The sequence below is a fragment of the Neolamprologus multifasciatus genome, chromosome 13 (genome assembly GCF_963576455.1).
Source record: "Neolamprologus multifasciatus chromosome 13, fNeoMul1.2, whole genome shotgun sequence".
In the NCBI taxonomy this organism is placed as follows: Eukaryota; Metazoa; Chordata; class Actinopteri; order Cichliformes; family Cichlidae; genus Neolamprologus; species Neolamprologus multifasciatus.
In genome coordinates, this window is record NC_140451.1 from 4,406,849 (window position 1) to 4,429,319 (window position 22,471).

At 40.3% G+C, this 22,471-nt stretch overlaps 2 protein-coding genes across 9 annotated transcripts in view; one reads left to right on the forward strand and one right to left on the reverse strand.

Annotated features, from left to right (window-relative positions):
* The first annotated feature begins 308 nt into the window (after window positions 1-308).
* On the forward strand, window positions 309-6,455 carry LOC146504884 (uncharacterized). Its single transcript, XM_085183610.1, has 5 exons — window positions 309-508; window positions 802-1,403; window positions 1,483-2,443; window positions 2,621-2,816; window positions 6,421-6,455. Exons 3-5 carry the CDS (start codon window positions 1,694-1,696, stop codon window positions 6,453-6,455), a joined length of 981 nt encoding a protein of 326 aa, XP_085039736.1. The 5' UTR covers window positions 309-508; window positions 802-1,403; window positions 1,483-1,693.
* ltbp1 (latent transforming growth factor beta binding protein 1) overlaps window positions 5,568-22,471 on the reverse strand; it is a 133,821-nt gene continuing 116,917 nt past the window's right edge. For all 8 annotated transcript variants that reach the window (XM_085183135.1, XM_085183132.1, XM_085183131.1 and 5 more), the window contains 9 exons: window positions 20,946-21,074; window positions 15,462-15,599; window positions 14,461-14,622; window positions 13,926-14,015; window positions 13,448-13,576; window positions 10,884-11,057; window positions 9,719-9,871; window positions 9,284-9,433; window positions 5,568-9,189 (listed from right to left, as the gene is read on the reverse strand). In XM_085183135.1, the coding sequence (XP_085039261.1) occupies window positions 9,017-9,189; window positions 9,284-9,433; window positions 9,719-9,871; window positions 10,884-11,057; window positions 13,448-13,576; window positions 13,926-14,015; window positions 14,461-14,622; window positions 15,462-15,599; window positions 20,946-21,074 (1,298 nt within the window). In that variant the 3' untranslated portion in view covers window positions 5,568-9,016. The remainder of the gene's footprint in view (window positions 9,190-9,283; window positions 9,434-9,718; window positions 9,872-10,883; window positions 11,058-13,447; window positions 13,577-13,925; window positions 14,016-14,460; window positions 14,623-15,461; window positions 15,600-20,945; window positions 21,075-22,471) is intronic.

The window sequence follows — 22,471 nt, forward strand, 5'->3', positions numbered from 1 at the left end:
CTTGCTTCTCTCTCTTTCTCTGTGTGTGTGTTTTATAGTATTTCTAAATGATAGTATTTCTGCTTTTTATAGTATTTCTGCTTAATATAGTATTTGTGCTTAATATAGTATTTCTGCTAAATTGTAGTATTTCTGCTTTTTATAGTATTTCTGCTTTTTATAGTATTTGTTCTTTTTATAGTATTTCTGCTTAATATAGTATTTCTGCTTTTTATAGTATTTCTGCTAAATTATAGTATTTCTGCTTAATATAGTATTTCTGCTTTTTATAGGTTTTGAGCTTAATATAGTATTTGTGCTTAATATAGTATTTCTGCTAAATTATAGTATTTCTGCTTTTTATAGTATTTGTGCTTAATATAGTATTTCTGCTTTTTATAGTATTTCTGCTTTTTATAGTATTTCTGCTTTTAATAGTATTTCTGCTTTTAATAGTATTTCTGCTTTTAATAGTATTTCTGCTCAATATAGTATTTGTGCTAAATTATAGGATTTCTGCTAAATTATAGTATTTCTGCTAAATTATAGTATTTCTGGTTTTTATAGTATTTCTGGTTTTTATAGTATTTGAGCTTAATATAGTATTTCTGCTTTTTATAGTATTTGAGCTTAATATAGTATTTCTGCTTTTAATAAGATTTGTGCTTAATGCAGTATTTCTGCTAAATTATAGTATTTCTGCTTAATATAATATTTCTGCTAAATTATAGGATTTCTGCTTTTTATAGGATTTCTGCTTTTTATAGGATTTGTGCTTAATATAGGATTTGTGCTTAATATAGTATTTCTGCTAAATTATAGTATTTCTGCTTTCTATAGGATTTGTGCTTAATATATGTCAGGGTTCTGGGTCTGAGCAACCCAGGATCCCTGAGCAGTTATGGACTGGTTATATTGTTGAACGAACAGACTGCGGACTGAGGGGCACATGTGTCCTGCACTCAATGGGGGATGAAGCTCTAGTGTAGGCAGCAAAATGTCAAATGAAACCAGCGTGTTGTCATGCTGATTTTTATACTGGGGTGGGGATTAGGTTTGGAGATAACTGTGTGCCCTGTAATGTGCCTTATGTCTGGGACCAGGGAGAAATGAATGTCTGTACCCCTCTCATGTGCCATCAATATCCACATTAATCATATTATCATAATAATATGATTATTATTATATCTTATGTATTTTTGGTGTTGCTTCCCCTTTTGCTCTATGCTTGCACTTATGTGTGTGGGTTGCTGTGTGTCTGAGCACTCGTTTATAGGAACCCTCAGGCCTGGTGGGTGTGGCCCTGCTAGGGGACTGGCCACACCCGAAGCCACGCACCTGCTGCTGATCAGGCCTCGTCGGGGGAGCTACTTAAGAGAGTCTTGGAGCTCCCACCGACGCGGGATCATTGCGTGAGACTCCACGTCAGTCATCCAGTTGTGCTTGGTGTGTGCGTGCCCGCGATTGTATGTGTCCTGACGGCTGCTTCTATTGTGTCCCCAGGAGAGGGGTGGAGTGCCAGACAGCAGCCAGCACGGGGAGTGCTGAGACACGGGAGCGGAGAGCACAAACACTGGGAGAAGACACGACACGGGAGTCTGGGGAAAGCACGGGAATTTATTGTTGTTATTTCCACACACTGTAAATAAACGCACTGTTTATACACAGAGCACAGCGCCTGGGTCCTCTTTCCCCACACACCCCACGGTTTGCCATGCCATACCGTGACAGAATGATCCCGCCAAGCATGGACCCAGCGGTCTCTGATGAGAGGCTCGGGAGGGAGGTGATGGACAAGGTTTACCGCCTATGCGAGTTGTGGTGGGAGAAGCCCGCGGAAGGTTTGCGTCACGCCGTGGAGAGGCGGCTGCAGGAGACGCTTGTTAAATTCCCCTGGCTGGTGGACTCCCTCAATCCAGTTGTCCTGGACTTCCTGCTTTCCACCCTCCACCTCCACTTTCCTCCTCAGGCTGCTCACCGGCCCGGACCGCTGGTGGATTCACAGCCTGAGATGCCGGCCCCGACGTCTACACGGAAACGACGTTCGCGCCGCCGGCTTTCCTCACCGCAGCCTAATCCACGAACTTCTCAAGAGTCGGCTGTGGTGAGTAGTACGGACAATTTTCCATTTCCCTCACCATCTGTGTTTGTGTCTGCAGTGGACGAGCCGACAGCGCAGGTAACATCACCTCGGTCAGAGGTCTCCACACCACTCGCTGCTTCAACATCTGCAGCTGTGGCACCGCTGTCATCTCATCCGCCTGCAGTCACCCTTCTGCCATCTTCTTCACCGGCTGCTACGTCGCCACCCGGACCTGCCCTGCCCGAGCTGGAGCTCGGCGAGCCGGAGGAGCTCGCACTGCCCGAGCAGGAGCTCGGCGAGCCGGTGGAGCTCGCACTGCCCGAGCAGGAGCTCGGCGAGCCCGTGGAGCTCGCACTGCCCGAGCAGGAGCTCGGCGAGCCCGTGGAGCTCGCACTGCCCGAGCAGGAGCTCGGCGAGCCGGTGGAGCTCGCACTGCCCGAGCAGGAGCTCGGCGAGCCGGTGGAGCCAGCGCCGCTGCCCGGCGGGCCGGTGGAGCCAGCGCCGCTGCCGGAGGAGCTCAGCGAGCCGGTGGAGCCAGCGCCACTGCCCGGCGAGCAGGAGAAGCCAGCGCTGCTGACGGAGGAGCCCGCGCCGCTGCTCGGTGAGCAGGAGAAGCTCGGCGAGCGTGTGGAGCCCGCGCCGGAGCTCGGTGAGCGGGTGGAGCCCGCGCCGGAACTCGGCGAGCAGGAGAGCGGCGCTTTTTTTGCGCCGCTGCGGGATGCGCGGTCTGACTTTGGGACTGTGACCTGGGAGGGTTTGTTGTTTGTTGTTTTTGCTTGTTTTGGTTCTGGCTACTTAAGCCTTAAGCTACTTAAGAGAGTCTTGGAGCTCCCACCGACGCGGGATCATTACGTGAGACTCCACGTCAGTCATCCAGTTGTGCTTGGTTAGTGTGTGTGTATGCCCGCGATTGTATGTGTCCTGACGGCTGCTTCTATTGTGTCCCCAGGAGAGGGGTGGAGTGCCAGACAGCAGCCAGCACGGGGAGTGCTGAGACACGGGAGCGGAGAGCACAAACACTGGGAGAAGACACGACACGGGAGTCTGGGGAAAGCACGGGAATTTGGTGTTATTTCCACACACTGTAAATAAACGCACTGTTTATACACAGAGCACCGCGCCTGGGTCCTCCTTCCCCACACCCCCCACGGTTTGCCATGCCATACCGTGACAATATAGTATTTGTGCTTAATATAGTAATTCTGCTTTTTATAATATTTCTGCTATTTATAGTATTTCTGCTAAATTATAGTATTTCTGCTTTTTATAATATTTCTGCTTAATCATACTATTTCTATATATTACTGCCAGGTCCCCAGGCAGCCAATCCTCTGTGAGGACTGAGACACTTAGCCCTGAAATTTACATATCAGAGCCTGCACGGCTTCCCAGCCAGCCAATCATATCTGAGGTCTGCCGTTTCTTCTCTTGTCATGTCTCAGCGACGGTTGTACAAAGAGCAATGAAAATTGCAGTCAAAGTACACCAAAGTCTGCTGATTCACCCAGTACAAGAATTATGCTTCTAGTCCACCTAGTTTTTGAGTTACATGACGTTTTGTAACTCCAAAAAACGGCGTTTTTTCGCCTCTCACCGCGATCTAATTCTGACTGCTCATCACCCTGTTTTCCAGGCACCTGGCTCTCTTTCCCAGTGGCGTAGTTGGTAGTGACATGGGTCTACAAGCCAAAGGTCGTTGGATCGATTCCACATTGGGCAACGTGTTTTTTTCCCTACAAATTAATACACTATCACAGACCAGTAATTCATATTCATCATTTATTATAATTCTGCAAACTTTTATCATTTTACCAGCTTTTCTAATATGGACCTCAGATTCTTGTTAACACTCCATGGCACAAATACTGTTCCCTTTAGGCTCTGTGTATGTGTGTGTGTATCAATATTTCTCCCATTTTAAAGTATTACTCCACCATAATTGTATTTCTGTTAAATCAAAGTACTTTTACTACATCTTAGTACTTCTGCTCAATCATAGTATTTCTGCTAAATCATAGTATTTTTGCCAAATCATGGTTTTTGTGCCAAAACATAACATTTGTTATGTTATAGTATTACTACTAAGTGGAGGAATTTCTGTCATGTTACAGTATATGTGCTGATTACAGTATTTCTGCTAAATCATAGTATTTCTACTATATTATATTTTTCTTTCTAAATATAGCATTTCTGCTATATAATTGTATTTCTGCTATGTTATAATATTTGTGCTAAACCAGAGTATTTGTGCCGAAACATAGTATTTCTGCCAAATGATAATATTTCTGTCAAATTATAGTATTTGTGCTAAAACATAGTATTAATTTAAAATTACAATATTCATAGTTCATCACAGTGTCTCTGGTAAATCACAGTATTTCTGCTATGTTGTACTATTTTTCTAAATCATAGTGTTTCTGTAATGTTTAAGTATTTTTGGCTAAATATATTCTTTCTGTTATCTTATACTATTTCTCCTAAATTCTTGTATATTTGAGAAGTTATCATGTTTCTGGTAAGTTACAATATTTCTGCTATGCTATTGTATTTCTGCCAAGTATTATGTTTCCTCTAAGATATTGCAGTTCTGCTAAGTTATTACTTTTTAGCAAAGTTCCTTTGCTTCTGCAAAGTTTTTACAATTTCTGCAACTTTTCAGCTTTTTCAGCTACTTTTTGCAGACAGCTTCAGCTTTAAAGCATCCACACTGCATTTTCGCAGGAAATGCAAATTTTTCTAGTTACATCTGAGACTTTGTTTCATTATAACATTATAACAGTGATGGCAATATAATTGTTTGTTGTTCAGCAGAACAGTGTCCAGTATGTTGGCTGTTATACTTTGTTGTGTTTGAAAATAAAAGTTGGGCTGATTTTAACATCATTACAAAAAGTGTTGTTAATTATTTTTTAATCATATTCAGGTTACCACAAATTGGGTTTTTTTCATTTAGTTGAACTTGAAATGTTTGTCAGTAGGTAAACAGTTAGTATTGTACAGTCAAAATATCAAGTTATTCTTAATACTGTAGACTTGCAATGATGGCTGTTGTCCTAACAGTCATCTAGTAAGCTTAGTTTTTTTGAGGCAACGAGTTTCCTTAATTTTTTTGAGTTCTGGGAACTAATTCGATTTTACAGTGTAGGGTGTTCCCATGATGGACTGAGTATTTTATTCTTCACACGCCTTTTTTCACTCACTATAATTCTGCACATTAAATCATTAGTTATTAAACTTAAGACACACTACAGTTTGTCATGGGAGGTGACTACACCTTCCTGAGCCTGGTTCTGCCAGAGGTTTCTTCCTGTTAAAAGGGAGTTTTTCCTTCACTTTGTTGCCAAGTGAGATAGATATATATCTATATGTATGTGTATATATATATGTATATGTGTGTGTGTGTGTGTATGTATACATATGTATATCTATAAATAATACATATTGAACTGAACATAGATATAAAATCATCTAAAAAAAATTCAACTAGTAAAAACAGACAAGCAGCTGGTGTTAAATATCACAATTTGTGGTTTATTATCAAGGGGTTTAATGTACATTGTATTATGAATTCATAGAAAAAGCTATTTATTCATGTACATATTACAAATACATCAGCTGTCTTTTGTTTAAATGTACACAAGGTTCTTCTCTCCGATCACTGCCTCATAGCAGCTTTGCAACCTGGCAAGACTTTGCAGTGAAATACAGTTAAGAGAAGTAGGAAACATAAAACACATGTGAATTCAGTCCCTTCAAGACACTGAGGGACCAGGTTACACAACAACCTGCTTGTAAGAAACAACATATTTGTAAGAGACATGGAAGGAGGCTTTGGCTATGTTTCAGACAACCAGTAGTCCTCTAACTGCATCTGAACACCCTTACAAATGCTTATTTCAAAGACATTAGCTACTTTCTTTAAAACAACAAGTGCATATTACATATCTGGTGATGCTGTGGTGTAGAGACAAAGGCATGGCAATGGAGGAAGCAAAGGATTGGACAGCTGGCTTCTTCACAGAATTAAATATCCACAATTAGTTTGATTGGGTACAAAATACAACTTGATCCCCCAGCACGAGTCCATAGGGTTTGTCAGTACGATAAATGAGCAAAATGGTCTGCTATGATATACACAAAACCCCACTTAAACACAGAATTAAGCACCAGACAAGACATAGATTTTATACAGTTATGTAGTTTCTCCCCTCCACGTAGGCACCATGTTGTACATTAAGCTGAACCTTCATCAAGTAAATTACTGTTTGTTTCATTTAGTGTGTGTCATATACAGTGCAGAATATATGGGCTTTGATTAATGACGAGTGTGTGAGTACTTGTATTTCTATACTTTTAAGGACCAAGCATCCTCTCTGAAATCAAAAAACTGTGAACCTTTTGGCAGAAGACACACTGGCTGACGTGCATTTTGTTTAAGGTTGCAAGTGTTGGGCTTTATCAGTTGTTGGCATCAGATGTTGAGCTGGATAGAGAAATAACAGATGGCTTTTTCAAAAAAAAAAAATCAATCAAACACAAAGCAGTGACAGATCAGTGACACAGCACAATAAATATGGCGGTTAAAAAAAAATCCCAGGGTTACTTAATGCATGTATTAGACATGCTAGCAGCAGGACCAGAGGAAAGGAGCCACACTGTTCGCTCAGGTAACCAACTTTGGTCCAGCTTTGGGAAATACCAAAGCTACGAGATCATTTGTTGTGTAATTTGGTACAGGAATGAATTTTCTGTGCATCATGTTCCTGCTGATTTCAGTGAATTCTTCTTTGGGTTGACCACACAGTTTGGAGTATTAGCATCTCCACACCAGAGGCCAGATTTACTAAGCACTAAATTGGTAGTCAATTTTTAGTTATCTGATAACAAAAGAAGTGCAGGTCTCACAAATGTATCGCTCCCTGGAAAGAGAATGGCCATTCAGGCCAAATGAAAGGCAGCTAAAAGAGAATCTCTATGTTCTTCTGCGAGAAGCTGATGGAAACTGTGTCAAGTTTTGGAGGCGGATCAGTACATTAATGAAGTTAGTGTGCCACATGTCTTAATGTGCAAACAGTTTTTTTTATCTGCATATTATATGAGGCTGCAGCAATTTATTCAAGTCAAAGGAAGGGATCTGACTCAGACAATTCCTGCAACAATCACAAAATCCATCCTGTGATACCTGATCAACATATCAGTTTTGACTTGCTCTTATACACTTCAGCTCTGAGTTATATTTATAGCTTTATGTGGACAGACATTTTAGCATGTTATGTAACACATGATATGGGGAAAAGAGGCAAAACATTTGAAAGTGAAACATGTAAAGGCTTCTGCGTTCACTGTTTAGAAAAAAACCCCAAATAACACCTTTACCAGAAACATCCGAGGATCGTCTCTGAACATTTGGGCTGAAGAGCTACAGCTCAAAGCTTTGCTACATCTCAGGTCACTAAACACTTACTCTGATAACTCACTTGTATCCCAGATGAACTGGCAACTACCACATCAACAAATCACAGACACATGCTTAAGTGTTAAACAGCAATGCAATTAATTGCCTGTAACCTTCCTCAAATTCCATTTACTTTACCTCTTTATTAGTAAATCTGCTGGTACTGGTGCGCTGTAAATGAATGCGTGTGAAAGACAGGCCAACCCCTGGCACATGTGCCAGTCACACTGAATGTTCAGATCTTCTGCAGCTTTTCCAAACTCAGTGTTGCTGATTAGTCAAACACAATGACATTTTCAACACTGTTACACAACTGTTACATTTATGTTTTTGGAAAACCACTGGAAGTTTGGACCAGTTGGAACGGCAAAAGTGATTTTGTACAACTCTCTGTTTCTGTGCAACAATGAGTTTTTGCACATCAAGTTTTCAATTATTTAATACAGAGCAGCAGAAAAGAAGCACAATTTGCCACTATCAGACTTTCTTTCTCCAGTAAAAATTATCTGTGTGTAATGGTTGTTTAGGTGTTTTTGCAGCACATAGTGTCCTTTGTAAATAGCAGTTTGTGTTTGTCCATATCTGTCGTTTTATACATCTGGAAACTAGCTAAAAGAAACCCACCCACAATGATGCTTTAGACGATGTGTAAAAAAAACATTTCCCCGTAGGCTTTCTTTAAAATATACATTTGTTCAAAACTAAAAATCAAATTCAATATTTGTGGAGTGCTGGTGTTGGTAAATATTCATTAAAAACAATGGATAATAATAGGCCCTGCATTTATACCACTTACATACAATGTATAGAAGGGCTTTATTTAACAAAAACACACAAAAACAAACAGCACTAAATGAAGAAAGCACAACAAAATGAAATGTGAGAGGAGCTGAACCATAAGGCTGTGAAGCAGGAGTGAAAAAAGATGCTGGCACAAAGCCTGACCATCATTTTGGCAGATCAGCTGATGGCTTAGCTGACACCCAGCTACTCATCCAGTTTGCTGATCACACTCGGGCTTTGCCATTTCTGCTTTTTACCCCACTCACAGTTGCTATGCATCTGTAAGCTGCTTTGCAACCCACTTCCAGGCCAGCTCCTCTTTCCATGCCGTCTCTGACTTGACCAGTGTCTTATTTGTTTTGAGTGATGTCTGCTCTGTTCTGTGCTATTGATTTTGCTGCCTCTGGCTTTTCACTTTCCACGAGGAAGAGTGACAGGTTCCACACGCTGCCACAAAAAAAATTACTGCACTTTTAACCATAGTGCCCTTAAAAGAATTATGCCTCCAGAAATGTATATAAAGGTACACTAACCAACTTTCTTATTCTAACTTTTGTTACTTTGGGATTGTTGCTGTATGCTACAACCAAGGCCAAGATTGCTGTTGACATTTTGAGAATGCGTGAAAGTGGTGTGAGGATGTCCTCACAAGTATAGTAATACAAGATTATGCATGTGGTTTTGGTGTCTCTTGTCGCCTCCTGGTCAGTCCATGCTCACTGTGTGTGTGTGGATGTCTGGTGTTTTTCCGCCTCCACGCAGTAGTTGGGTTTGTCAGAGGCCTTAAAGCCTGGAAGACACACACACTGGTAGGAGCCCACATTATTGATGCACCTGGCGTTTTTACACAGTGACATCCGGTTGTTTAGTTCTAAACACTCGTTAACATCTGTGGACAGATGTGACATGACAGAAAAAGAAGGTTGGATCAAAATGTTTTCTTTGTGTTACAATTTAGGCTGTATGCGTGTTTGCTCTCCTACCAATGCAGGTCATGCGGGACAGGTCCAGCGTATATCCATCAAAGCAGTCACACGTGTAACCCTCCTGAACCCGGACACACCGACCGTTATCACAGCCGTTCAGTATTCCGCACTCCTCTGCTCGCAAACCCTCAAAAGCTCTGTATGGATCTGAACCACGTAAAACACAGTGTTTCACTTAATATCAGAGAAGACACCATTCATGGATGAAAGCAGCTGCCCTCTATGGCACAGGTCATACACTATATGGATGAAAGCACTGGGCTTACAATTAAGTTTTTTTGAAGTATAATAAAAGTGAACTTCTGGGCTTTTCAATTGCAAATTGAAGAACTTATTTGTGAAGATGTCATGAAAGTGAATAATGATAAAACAATCCTTTCTTGTAGCACTATCCTTTACTTCTGTTAACATCAAAACTGCAGAAATACTCACACTCTTCAATATCATAGTGGGGACGTGCTTCAAGTGATAGAGAATAGTCTGGTGTCACAGCATATTCATCAACTGGACCTGCAACAAGAGCGTCACGACCGTACGGCCGCCGCCCACCACTCAGAGGAAGGTTACACATGGAGGCGTAGTCCTCTGAGACGAGAGAGAGAGAGTAAGAAAAACGACAAATCACTGATTAAGAAATGTCATGACCTGGAGCTGTTCAATGACGCAATAATCCCTACAGACACTATTTAAGGCCTTTTTTTTGCCCGGAAACAAATCCCTGTCCTTAAAAACATTGTATTTCCCTTTAAGTCTTAAATGTAAGCTTTACTCCCATATTACAGCTCCTCCTTTACCTGGAACTCTACAAAAAACAATAAATAGGGCAAAGTCTAATATGATGGGAAAAGTAAGCAACAAACAACGCAGTTCTTTCTAAACACTCGGTACATTTGACAGAACCAATTCTTGAGTTACAACATCAGAATTCCTCAACACAAGGTCTGGAAATAATCTGGTTTCTTGGAGCTAAATCTATGAGAGAAACAGCACTTTTATTTTCCGACTTTTGTAGATCCACTAATGTAGTTGGAATATATGTAGACTTAAAGCTTATACTTCTATATAGGTCAGGAATCTGCACCTGCAGTTTCCATTACATACATTATGTGTACATATGAATCAGGTAAATCTGGCAGGTACTGTTTTACCTGGACGTTATCAGCTGACATCATGATGAAGGATTCATAACTGCATGTAAGTGATGCTAACAGTGAGATGTGCGAGCCTTGTACAACAGTTTTTTCCGGCACGTTCACATTTCAAATGCATGAATTATTTAATACCCGAAGGCATTTTGTTTAAATCGCCTTGTTTTATCAGTTCTGAATTTCCACAGAAATAAACGCTCATTTAATTAAACGCCCCTACACCGAAACATTGTCAGAGATGTAGTGTAACCTAGTAATTTACAAAAACCCCAAAGATAAAATGAATGTTTAAAACATTCATCTCACTTGTCATTTTTTAATTCAATGGAACAGTTGTTTGTGTCAGTTCTCATAAAGCTCCAACAGTCCCACAAAACTGACATCACTGACATATAATCTGATTTATATATGCAACGTGTGTGTGGGTGTGTGTGTGTGGGTGGGTGTACCTGTGTCTCTGGAAGGACACAGGGCACATTGCATGCCCCAGGCATATCCGTGCAGACAGCAGCACTCAGTGTACGTGGTCTTCTGGTTAGGACCAAGTGGATTGATGCACATCATATTTCTGACCTCTTGCCAGCAGATGCCCCCATAGTCTATCTCCTCCGTTTCACGTTGGTCTGCAAACACACACATTGTTACCATATAAACTTTTATAAGCTTGGTTTACTTTTTAACTAACATAAGGATAAATGTCTTGCAGCACATGGAATTTAAAATGGAAAACACACGCCCCCCACAAAGTGGGGGAGAAGATGTGCTGAAAAAATGTATAAAAATAAAAATCAACAGATTAAATTAATCTGATGAGGAGTAGGTATACGCAAAACATCACACACTTTGCTTTATCAATCTTCAGGTAATATCTACAGACTTCATGTAAAGTCTATCAGTATACATAACTGCACGTCGACACCCAGAATGTGTTTGCAAAGCTCCTTTACAGACACTCCGTGACTTTAAGACATTAACCCAGGGAATATTCATATTAAATTCTGTTTTTTATATGCAGTATTATTTACAGTTATTGTAAAGCTCATTTAAAAAAGATAAACAGCTGTTTTGTTTTTACTTCTAGTTGTAAGTCCACGTGAACATTAAGGAATATATTGTGTAGAATGATGTTTCCCAACCGCTGTGCCGCAGGCGTGTCGTGAGAAATGATCAGGTGTGCCGTGGAAGATTATCTGATTCCACCTGATTAGTACTCTAAGCAATCGGCATGAGTAACAGGCAGAACAATTACATTCTCTTCCACTAGAGGGCAGTACAACTTCCTGCTCTAAATAAATGGGTCGCCAACAGCCAATAACACAGAAGAAGATGAAGAAGAAATTACATAATAGTCATGCTATGAATTAGACAGCACAGTGTAATAACAATAGATAGATTTTTGAACGAAAAAGTGGTCAGTCTGACCTGGGTCCGGGAGAAATTCCCACCCAGATGAAGGCCCGAGCATGAGTAGTGTTTAGAAGAAGCAAAAAAGGTATACTGGGGACAAACCAAGCCAATTCCACTATACCTGATGCACGGAGAAAAATAATCAATGTGCTTTTTGTGATATTTTGTTTTGGTGGTGTGCCGTGTGATTTTTCTATTGTGAAATATGTGCCGTGGCTACAGGAGGGTAAGCCGAAATGTGGCAGTAGGAAAATATGTTGTTCTCACTCAGAGAGACAAGTCAGTCATATGTCCACCACATGGATATGAAGCAGGATAACGATCCCTCATGTAGTTGTTTGTTTTCCCAACATTAAGCAACTTGAGTTAATAAGATACAGTATAATACTGGTAAGAGTGCATCCTAGGAAAAAGTTCAAAGTAAATACATAACATAACATTAACACCGTTAGATAGAAAAACATTTTACAGTTTAAATAATGTCATATTTTATAATTAATATATTGTTTTGAAAAAAAAATATGGGAAGACAAACAGGATTCTGAGTCGTGATTTTTCATTCTTATGCCGTCATGAATATAGGGAGTAATCTGCAGTTTTATGTCAGTGCCAGCAGGGGTCACAATAGGACTTTAATAAAAGATCAAAAGCTGGCTCCTGAATCAAAAGCACTCCTGAGGCAGATCAACAACAAAACCCAGTGAAGCCATGCTTTCACTGCTATAAAAAAGTATTCAACACAAAACTGAGAAAATGAGACGATGCATTCCCAAAACTGTGTGCTTTCTATTTCATGACACTGTCATTCAAAAAATGCTTTAAAGAAGTGAACAGGTGAATTAAATGCAGTGCGATAAACTCTTCAGTTCATAATTTGAAATTATTTCACATCAGTAGCTAAAAGTTAGTTTTGGCACTGGCGGTTAGGTTTCATAGATGACCACAGGCTTCTGAATGGCGACATTTAGATTTGAAAAAACGCAACTTTATTTTTTAATGTAATTATGTGGTCTTGAAATGGTAACAGAAAACTTTCCAGCCACCTCAGGATGGAAGATGCAGCGGTTCCCAATGGGGAACCATGGGGCTTATACACAAACACATGTATGAGCCATCTGTGTTCAAACACTGCCCATCAACACACAGCGACTCATCCAGACACTCATCGATGTCCACAGTAAAGACAGGCAGAGAAAAACACCACAACTTAGAGGATTTTATGCCACAACGTGGAACAAAAGCTAAATGCTGCAAATTGATTCCAGGTTCTTTTGACCTTTCATCATCCAATGAAACATTTCCACAACACTAACCCTTCAGTGCTTCTAAACCGTGTTGGTGGAGAAGGTGTATTTAGTAAGTCAGGGTGCATGAAACTGCATCACTCTGTCAGGACTTTCTGAGCCCTTCAGCTAAATCAAGCAGAGTATAAAACACGGGACATGTAATCACACCATCCCAGGATCAAATGTGACCATGGACACACACCTGTGATTTACTCTCTGTAAACTGATACTGTTAGTTGTGTCAGTAAATACCGTATTATCTGAGCAATGATAGCACTTGGCTTCTTTCTCTGTGTGCACATCTATTTGTGTTTCCTCACCTCTGCACTCCAGTTTGATGGGGTCGTAGTCCTGTCCGGTCTTGCAGTAACACTCGTAGCCACCCTCAGTATTCAAGCAGAAGCCTCCTTTACACACCTCCTGACCAAACAGTGAACATTCATCTGCATCTGAAAACACACACACAGTATAATCCCTTTAGCATCAATACAGTCTCCTTAATACAGGCCTTAGCCACTACACAGTACTATCTGTACAGTGAGTGCCATAAAATACTATATTAACATGTTTTACAGCTGAACTAAAGCATGATTTGGCCTCTGCTAAGAGAAATGTATCTTTCTGCAGCATAACTACACACTGTTTCAAAGCTATCCCTGTGTGAACAAGACAAAAAAATCCATTCAGTTGATTTAAAAATCTTTGCTCAGCATACTATAAAACGTTTCCTCTGACTGAGTAAAAATAATCTGTGTTAGGTTTATATGCATGACATGAATGGCTGTAGACTTTTCTTACCCCTGTAGACATCAGAAGTGGGTACTCCATACAGGAAGTCTCCATTGGGAATAAAACCTCTTCCAGATGGACACATCTGGTTAAACTGGTCTGTAAGAGGACAGACACATGTTTGCAACAACCCTGTATGCACACTGGGTAAGATATAAACCAGTTGTATGTGTCGTGGTTTTCATGTCAAGAAAACAGTTTCGGTGCAACTTCTTTGCACTGAAAATTGAATTGAATTTTTTCAAAGTGGGTTGTAGTATACAGCACTTTAATTGGTCAGTAAGACTAAAAAGCACTCTCTAAAGCTTTCCATGTACCTCAGGACCACAAGGAGATAATATACTGTGAGGAGCTATAGGGAGACATAATGTGAAAAAGGGTGAGGAGGTTGTGTTTTTCAATCCTTGTCACCTTGCTTTGGATAATGAAAAGCAACCTTTTTGTTCAAATGTGGTATGCTGGGATTTTTAAAACCTCTCAGAATACTGTGTAGGTGCCTCTGGTGAGAATACCACGTATATTTCATTATCCTCCTTGAGCTTACCTGTGCCATTGACAGGACAGGGATGCACCTCACAGTTATCACCCCAGCCAGCTCCCAGCGTGCAGCAGCACTCCTGCAGTGTGACATGGCTGGTCAGTACACTCTCACACAGGTTCTCGTCATTCAGACGGTAGTAGCACTCCTTCCGCTCCACCAACGGTGCTGAAAGACAAATGGAGGAGTTCAGTCAGCCTTACTATTCTTTTACTTTTCTGTCAAAGCACTTTGCAAACTTTATTCTTAAAGGTACAATATAAATAAAATGAGCATTATTATTATATATGTACTTGTAGTGTTGCAATGAAAAAAAGCCTCCCAAAAAGCTCATGAGCATGTGCAGTGGACTGCACAACGCGACAGAAAACCTGGAGGCGAGAAAACTCTTTTGGCTTATATACTGTATATAAACTGGGCAATCTACAGAAATAAGAAAGCAACTACAAATCAGTAAAATTTCCCCATTTCAATATTTGGTACTAAGTTGGAGAAATATTAAAGATTTCCTGCCTGTACCGTCACTAGTGCAGGAACTATTTAAGGAGAGGAGGTTGTTCTTCTTTATCAGTGTTTAAAAGTCCCATTTAAACAGAACAATACAGACTGCTGAATGCAGAAAAATAACTGTAAGAAGAACAATATCAGCTCCTGCAACATTTATGTTTCTAGGAATGAAGTTAAATGCGACTAATCTCCTCCATGATATCACAACTGGAGCAGGTCTTGAGGATGAATACATTTTAAGGATTGCTTTACTTACTTTGGTTTGACAAAAGCTTCACTGATCAGATTATTCAATAAGATGCCAGAAAAAACACAGTTGTTTATATGAAAATAAATTCTACACTTGTACAGTAATGTTTGGACGTAGTTATGGAGCCTCGCCGTTCTTTCATGTGTCGAAAGGAACCCACTGTTATTTTCATGAGACAGTGTCAATGGCAGTGTAATGAAACCAGCTGTGCGTTGGTCTATCTTCAACTTATTTGTCAATCTGAAGTCACCTGTGGGAAACGGCTCGCACTTGGCGATCATGACGTTGTATTCTTGGCCACTAGGACACTCGCACTGGAATGTACCATCCCTGTTTACGCACTGCGCCTCTCCACAGACACTGCTCAGCAGCTCACACTCATCCACATCTGTGGAGAAGTCAAAGAATGTATTAATAGAAGATTTGTTCATATTTGAATGAAGTTCATTTGCTTTGATAGTTAAGCTGAGTACAACCCATAGCTGATAAACACAAAACAGAAAAAAAACAACAACTAAATACCAAATATGTTAATCGATTGTTTATAAGTGACTCAAATTTTATGTTTGAAAAGGAGTAAGAAGAGGAAGAGACTTATATGATACTACCCATTCTTCCTACATCGGGGTGGGGAACTCCAGGCCTCAAGGGCCTGAAGGTTTTAGATCTCACCCTAGGTCACCACACCTGAATCAAATGATTAGTTCATCACCAGGCCTCTGGAGAACTTCAAGACATGTTGAGGAGGTAATTTAGCCATTTAAATCAGCTGTGTTTGATCAAGGACACATCTAAAACCTGCAGGACACCGGCCCTCGAGGCCTGGAGTTCCCCACCCCTGGTGTATATCATTAGTGTGTTATCTGTTGAAGTTGCACAGTGAGCTGTGATCCTGCTAGCTTTAGTGATTTTTAAATACAGGCTGATTCATCTTCTGTCATTTTACATCTATTTGGATTTTTAAAATATCTATACTCACAAATAGAGAATAGACACATTTTTGGTTTTTGCCAAGTTGATTTCTGTTGTCATACATTCTAATTCATTGTCAATCCTTTTTCCCCACCACAAACAAAGCCACACCACCTCCACTTTCTATACACATAATTCAGTTCATACCCATCAGGCTCTCCTTTCTCCACAATAATCCAAGTCTCTGATATTAAGAGGCTTATAATATTTATATTATAATATAAGATATTATAAAAGTAGGTGTTAATGGTGCTGTTAAAAAAGTGAATTTCTGGGTCATTTGCATGTTCCTCATCAAAAGTGGTGCACTGAAAAGACTCCAAGCTTGGACTTCCTTTACAGTTTTTTCTGAGTGCTTAAACCCTAACTGTGATTCTTATAGCACAATTTCTAAAACTATTAATACTCATAGTAAAACCACTCACTGAGTTTGCAAAACTAAAAGCACAAACACTGATTTGCACTCAGTTTGTCATTTTGTAACACACACTTTGCAAACCTGTAGCTACAATCCACTGCACAGCACTCTTTTTGCAGAACTGTAAACACAACTCACTGCTTTACACTCAATTTCTAAATGATCAACACTCCTAGCAAAACTATACACATTTAAGGCTATTATTTACACTATTTTGCCAACTGTCTGGCACACTGTCACATGGGAAAACTGTTTCAGATAATTAGTTCACTTTGCAACCAGCTTAAGCACTATAAATAAGCTACAGGTAAGCTGTCCATGTGGAGTACAATGGAGTGAGCAGGAAGAGTGAGAAGAGTGAGAATTAGAGGAGGCCGAGGAAGAGGACGTGGAGGTGAAGAAGTAGGACGAAGAGGACGACAAGGACAAGGAGGTGAAGTTAGAGAAAGAGGACAAGGAGGAGCAAGAGGAGGACGAGGAGGGGGAAGATGAAGGGTAAGAAGAGTAAGAAATAGAATTACTGATGACATCAGAGCTACAATAGTGGACCATATAATCAACCATGGAATGACCCTGAGGGAAGCTGGCCAACTACACTGTAGCGAGCATCATAAGGACATTTCGAAATGAGAATCGGTTAGTGCAGTCACTTTGCACTAAGATTTGTAGCACTTGCCGTATGCTAATGAGGAACACAACAATACCATATAGATAACAATAGTGACATTGTTACTTTACAGAATTGCTAGACGAGCAGATGCAGAGGAAGAATGTTCACTGCAGACCAAGAAACTCATATAGTCAATATGGTGATTGCAAATAATTCCATAAGGCTACATGAAATTCAGCAGCACATAATGAGGATGACACCACCTTCCAAAACATACAAAATGTGAGCATTTCTGTATTAGGTCGTGTACTTGCCCGCAACAGAATCCGAATGAAACAAATCTACAGAGCACCTTTTGAAAGAAACAGTGAACGTGTAAAACAGCTGCGATATGACTATGTGCAGGTAAGCTATAGTATCATTGGTACTGAATCTGGAAGTGCATACTGTAGTGCTGTGCATGTGATGGAGTGATGGAGCTAGAGGCAGATGGGTCATGAGCAGTTTTTAGTGGATGAGGCTGGTTTTCACCTCACTAAGACAACGAGACGTGGCAGGAACATTATTGGACACCGTGCCACCAGTGTCCCAGGACAACGTGGTGGTAACACAACTATGTGTGCAGCTATAAGTCAAAATAGTGTTGTTCACCATCATGCAACCCTGGGCCCATATAACACTGCACACATTATTACATTCCTGGACACCTTACATGACATGCTCACTAATGTTCAGAGACCAGAGCAGACCAGATACGTTATCATATGGGACAATGTTAGTTTCCATAGGGCTGCTTTGGTCCGCAACTGGTTTACAGATCACCCACTCTTCACTGTACTCAACCTCCCCCCATACTCTCCATTCTTGAACCCAATGGAAGAGTTCTTCTCTGCCTGGTGCTGGAAGGTCTATGACCGTCATCCCCATCAACGCATAACCCTTTTACAGGCCTTGGAGGAGGTATGTGGGGATATTGACCAGGCATCATGTCAGGCCTGGATACGCCATTCCAGAAGACATTTTCCCCGGTGCTTTGGACTAGAGGACATTGCACGTGATGTAGACAAAAGTTTGTGGCCGGACCCAGAGAGACGACACGATGTAGACTGATTTCTTTTTTTTCCTCAGTGAAATTACTATTTTGTTTTGACTTGGAAATAAACACTTGTGTTTGTTTTGATGTGTGTGAATAAACACCAGTACTTGAAGTTTGGATCCCTCTATGTTTACGGACCTATGACAATAGTATGACCTCAAACTGACATAGCCTACCTTGTGCACAGAGAAAGCAAAAGCCAGATGTGTTTTTTATTCATACCTTCAGTGTGTAGTTGGTGCATTATGTGCTTATTAATGTGATGGCTGTTAACTGTTTGATACGAAAATACCATTTTTACGAAGGTTTGGAGAGTTAAGCAAGGTTTATTAGCTTTTGCAAGAAAACTACAATGTTTTGCTGATTTGGTGAAGCTTATTTCTTATTTCTGTGTAGAGTTTTGCAAAAATAGCCAATAGTTACAAAAAATGTGCTTAAGCCATCAGAAAAAACTGTAATTCTTCAAAAACTGTGCATGCCTGGCAGTGTCTGCATTTCGCGTCATCAGGTGCTCATTCAAATACACAGTTTATTTTCTTTCTAATTCATTTATTTTCTTGTTTTAGGAGGACAGTTTCTTTTTTGGGGGGTTACAAATGTCATTATTATTGCTGGTTTGTCACACTTTCTTTCTGTGGTGATGAAGCCTGATGTTGTTTATATACTAAAGGAATCCCGTCACCTCGACTCACTGGGTTCCCTCCATTTTCAACAAACAGGGTTTAACTTCCAACCCTGCAATAATGATTTCATTCATCCTAGTGTAGCTTTTCCAAGTCCCCTGTTCTCTTTTCTAGGAGGTAAATTTGCTTATCCTTCTCAACAATCTGTATCAGTAGATCCACCAATTCCAACATACTTTTCTGTTAGAGATGGACCTCTTTATGTTGTCGATTGTGTCAGTGTTGTTCTTCTTTGGCTCATATATGCTGATACACCTGACGGGTGTTCTCGGGACAACTTTGAGGATTTCAGTAGCTGAAGTCCAGTCTAATGGTAAATTGACTGGTTCTCATATAGCACTTTATTCAACTTCACCAATATTCACACAAGCACTCTACAGGCAAGTGCTTTCACACCCCGATGAAAGCATCACAGAGGATCTTGGGATTTAGTATTTTGCCCAAGGAAACGTCGGCACACAGCCTGGGATGGATCCACCAATTTCCCACTTAGGAGATGGCCTACACTACATCCTAACACACAGCAACCAGAGGAGCAAATAGTCTATTCATTCAAGACAAGTATCAAGCTCTTGTGCTTGCATATTCTGATCGCCAAGGAAACAAAGTAACCTTTATTTAAAGCTTCCTTCCACTTGGAAGGTACAATATAGTCTTGGTTAAGGGGAAGCCCCTTTTGAAAAAATGTAAATTAACTGCCAAATTCATTAGTCAGAAATAAACACATAAACTTTCTTTTAATATTCACTCTTCACTCAAGTTGCTTGATGAGTTGCTCAGGGTTTAACAGAAATATTACAGAGATATTAAGCTCTTAGGAAAGATGACATACTAGTAATATTACTTCTGTAACGTTTCCAGAATAAAAGTGAGCGAAGGTTGTATATGAAAATTAAAGAAGGTGACTGTTGTTGTGATTTGACCCTGAATAAATAACTATGAATTGAACTGAATTTAACATAAGAAGAGGAGAAGGAAGCCAGAGAGGAGACACACATTCTGAATGGTTAGCGGTAAACCATCACTGTTGGTTTTTAAGGAGTGTGTGTGTGTGCGTGCGTGCGAGTCCATCTTTGCTAGCCACAGCACAGTGATGGTTTGGCAGGAAAGAGGAGGCAGCTGGCCGGACTGAACTAGGGTGGGACCGAGCAGTAGTGCCAAAGGACAGACGAGAAGCATGTTTAAGTGTGTATAAAGCACATACTGTACTTTGGTAGTTCTGGTACTGTATTTTATGTCTGCTGTGCAGTGGGGCTTTTATGTATCTGTATGTGAATCTTTCTGCCAGGGTTATGATAGTGGAAGTCACCTTTAACAGTAACGAGTTTGGAGTTGCATGGGCCCAGTTAGTCCTGAGAAACAACCAGCACCCATCAACACCATCATGTATTTCTCATTGTGTAACACAACTAAGGCCAATAAGACCAAGTTTTCAGTGCAAAAACAAGCAAAATCATTTTTGCAAAATCTTGGTAGAAATGTGGCGCATGGGCAAATCAAGGCCCCATTACATTTTGGTCACTTCTTTCAAAATTCTGTTGAGGTGCTCTTGTAGTAAATTAGTCAGTCAATGGGTGTCTATTTCAATGTAACCGATTCAAACTTCTTTCCATACTGACACTGAAGGCTTGTATTTGTTCTAAAATTATCAAAAGAAACGAAGTGGTTCTTGAGTTGATGTCATGGCGTTTGTTCTGATTCTTGATCTCCGTTTTAAGTCGTTAGCTTTTCTCTTTGTGTTCTTGAAGGTTTTTTTCTGTTCAGTGTCTCCTGTCTGTATTTGATATAGTCATTATGACACCATGTACACATTAAGATATCTAAATCAGTTGCACAGTTTTGGATGGCAGCTTCCCATCATAGCACGTTATTAATATACAACTTGCAATCAGCATCAGCTCTAAAAGCCTTATCGATTGATATTGATTGATATACACCAAAGCTCACACACTTACCCACACAGCTGTGGCCATCCCGTGACTCCTGGTAGCCCTGGTCACAGAGGCATCGGTAAGAACCCAGTCTGTTCTCACAGAAGCCGTGGGGGCCACATATTGTCTCATTGAGTCCACACTCATCAATATCTGAAAACCAAATAAACAACATCAATTTTTTATTTCTTTTTCATGATTTACTCCAGCCTTGAATCTACGTCACTACATAAAATATTATCCTTACTTTCTGACATCTTACTGTAGTGGCAATCATCTCATTGCAGAACAACTCCATTGTAGTTTTATGAAAATCAAATACTTCTACAATGTTTGCACTCACACACACACACACACACACACACACACACACACACACACACACACACACACACACACACACATTGACTGGCTTCATAAAAGCAGACACCCAGACACTTGAGTCTGAGCCCCCTGCATAAATCACGAGGCAAGAAGCAACACATATCCCTCCTAGTCTAGACAGCAAGCTCAACAGCTTCCGTCCACTTTTTCTCTCACGTTTCTCTTTTCTCTCTGTTTTTCTATAAGACAGCAGAAGGCATTTAAACCTCATGACCACAGAGGCCATGACTCCTGCCCCGGTGCAGAAAGTATGAAAACATGAAAAAAATTCCTCAGAGACATGGAGTTATGGACACACATAAAGAGAGCATTCTTAACAACATTGGCAGTAACACTTTGAACATCGTATGTAGTTCAGTGTTGATACTGAAGCAAAGACTGAGAAGCCCACTTTAATAAACAGTCATCTGAAAGTAATGACAGCTTTGGAATAGGCTGATCTACTGTAATTGAGCAAAAAACGCATATTATAAATGTAGGTGAACAAAGGAAAATATTTATTTAACCTTTTCTCAAGTTCACAAGTACCCACCTGTCAGTTAAAGCAGGGAATACACAATCCACAACACACAACAACAGAGACCCTCTCGCTAACAGTAGAGTTGAACTATGCAACAAGATTCATCTGTACCAGAGGAAAATACTAAAATAGACAGACTTCTAAATTATTTTAAAAAATGTAAATGCAAAATTATTCAAATGTTTACAGAACAGAAGTTAGAGGGCAGACAAGATTAAAAAAATAAGCTCAGGCAGTATTACTTATTGGAGTATAGCAGGGTAGAAGCTAACAACAGTGCATCAAGTCAAGTCGGTCCAGAAAAGTTCCAGAACGTTTATTCAAGCTTAAAAACTATTGAACGCTGTGCTGAAACTAGCTCAATAAAGCACATAAAAGAAAGATAAGACTGACACCTCATACATGACCTAGGGTCCATTAGATAGATTTTGGTTGAGTTGGACTGCAGAATGAAGGAAAAGCAATCCACATATGCTCAGCATATGTGGGAACTGTTCTGTTTCGGAAACTGTTGGAAAGGCTGCATTTTATGAAGCTGATTCACAGACACACACACAATATGAAAAAAGAAATGAAAGCAAAACCATGTTTGATTTTAAATTTGGCCTTTAATGGCACTTCCTTACATACTTCTAGACCGCTCCTA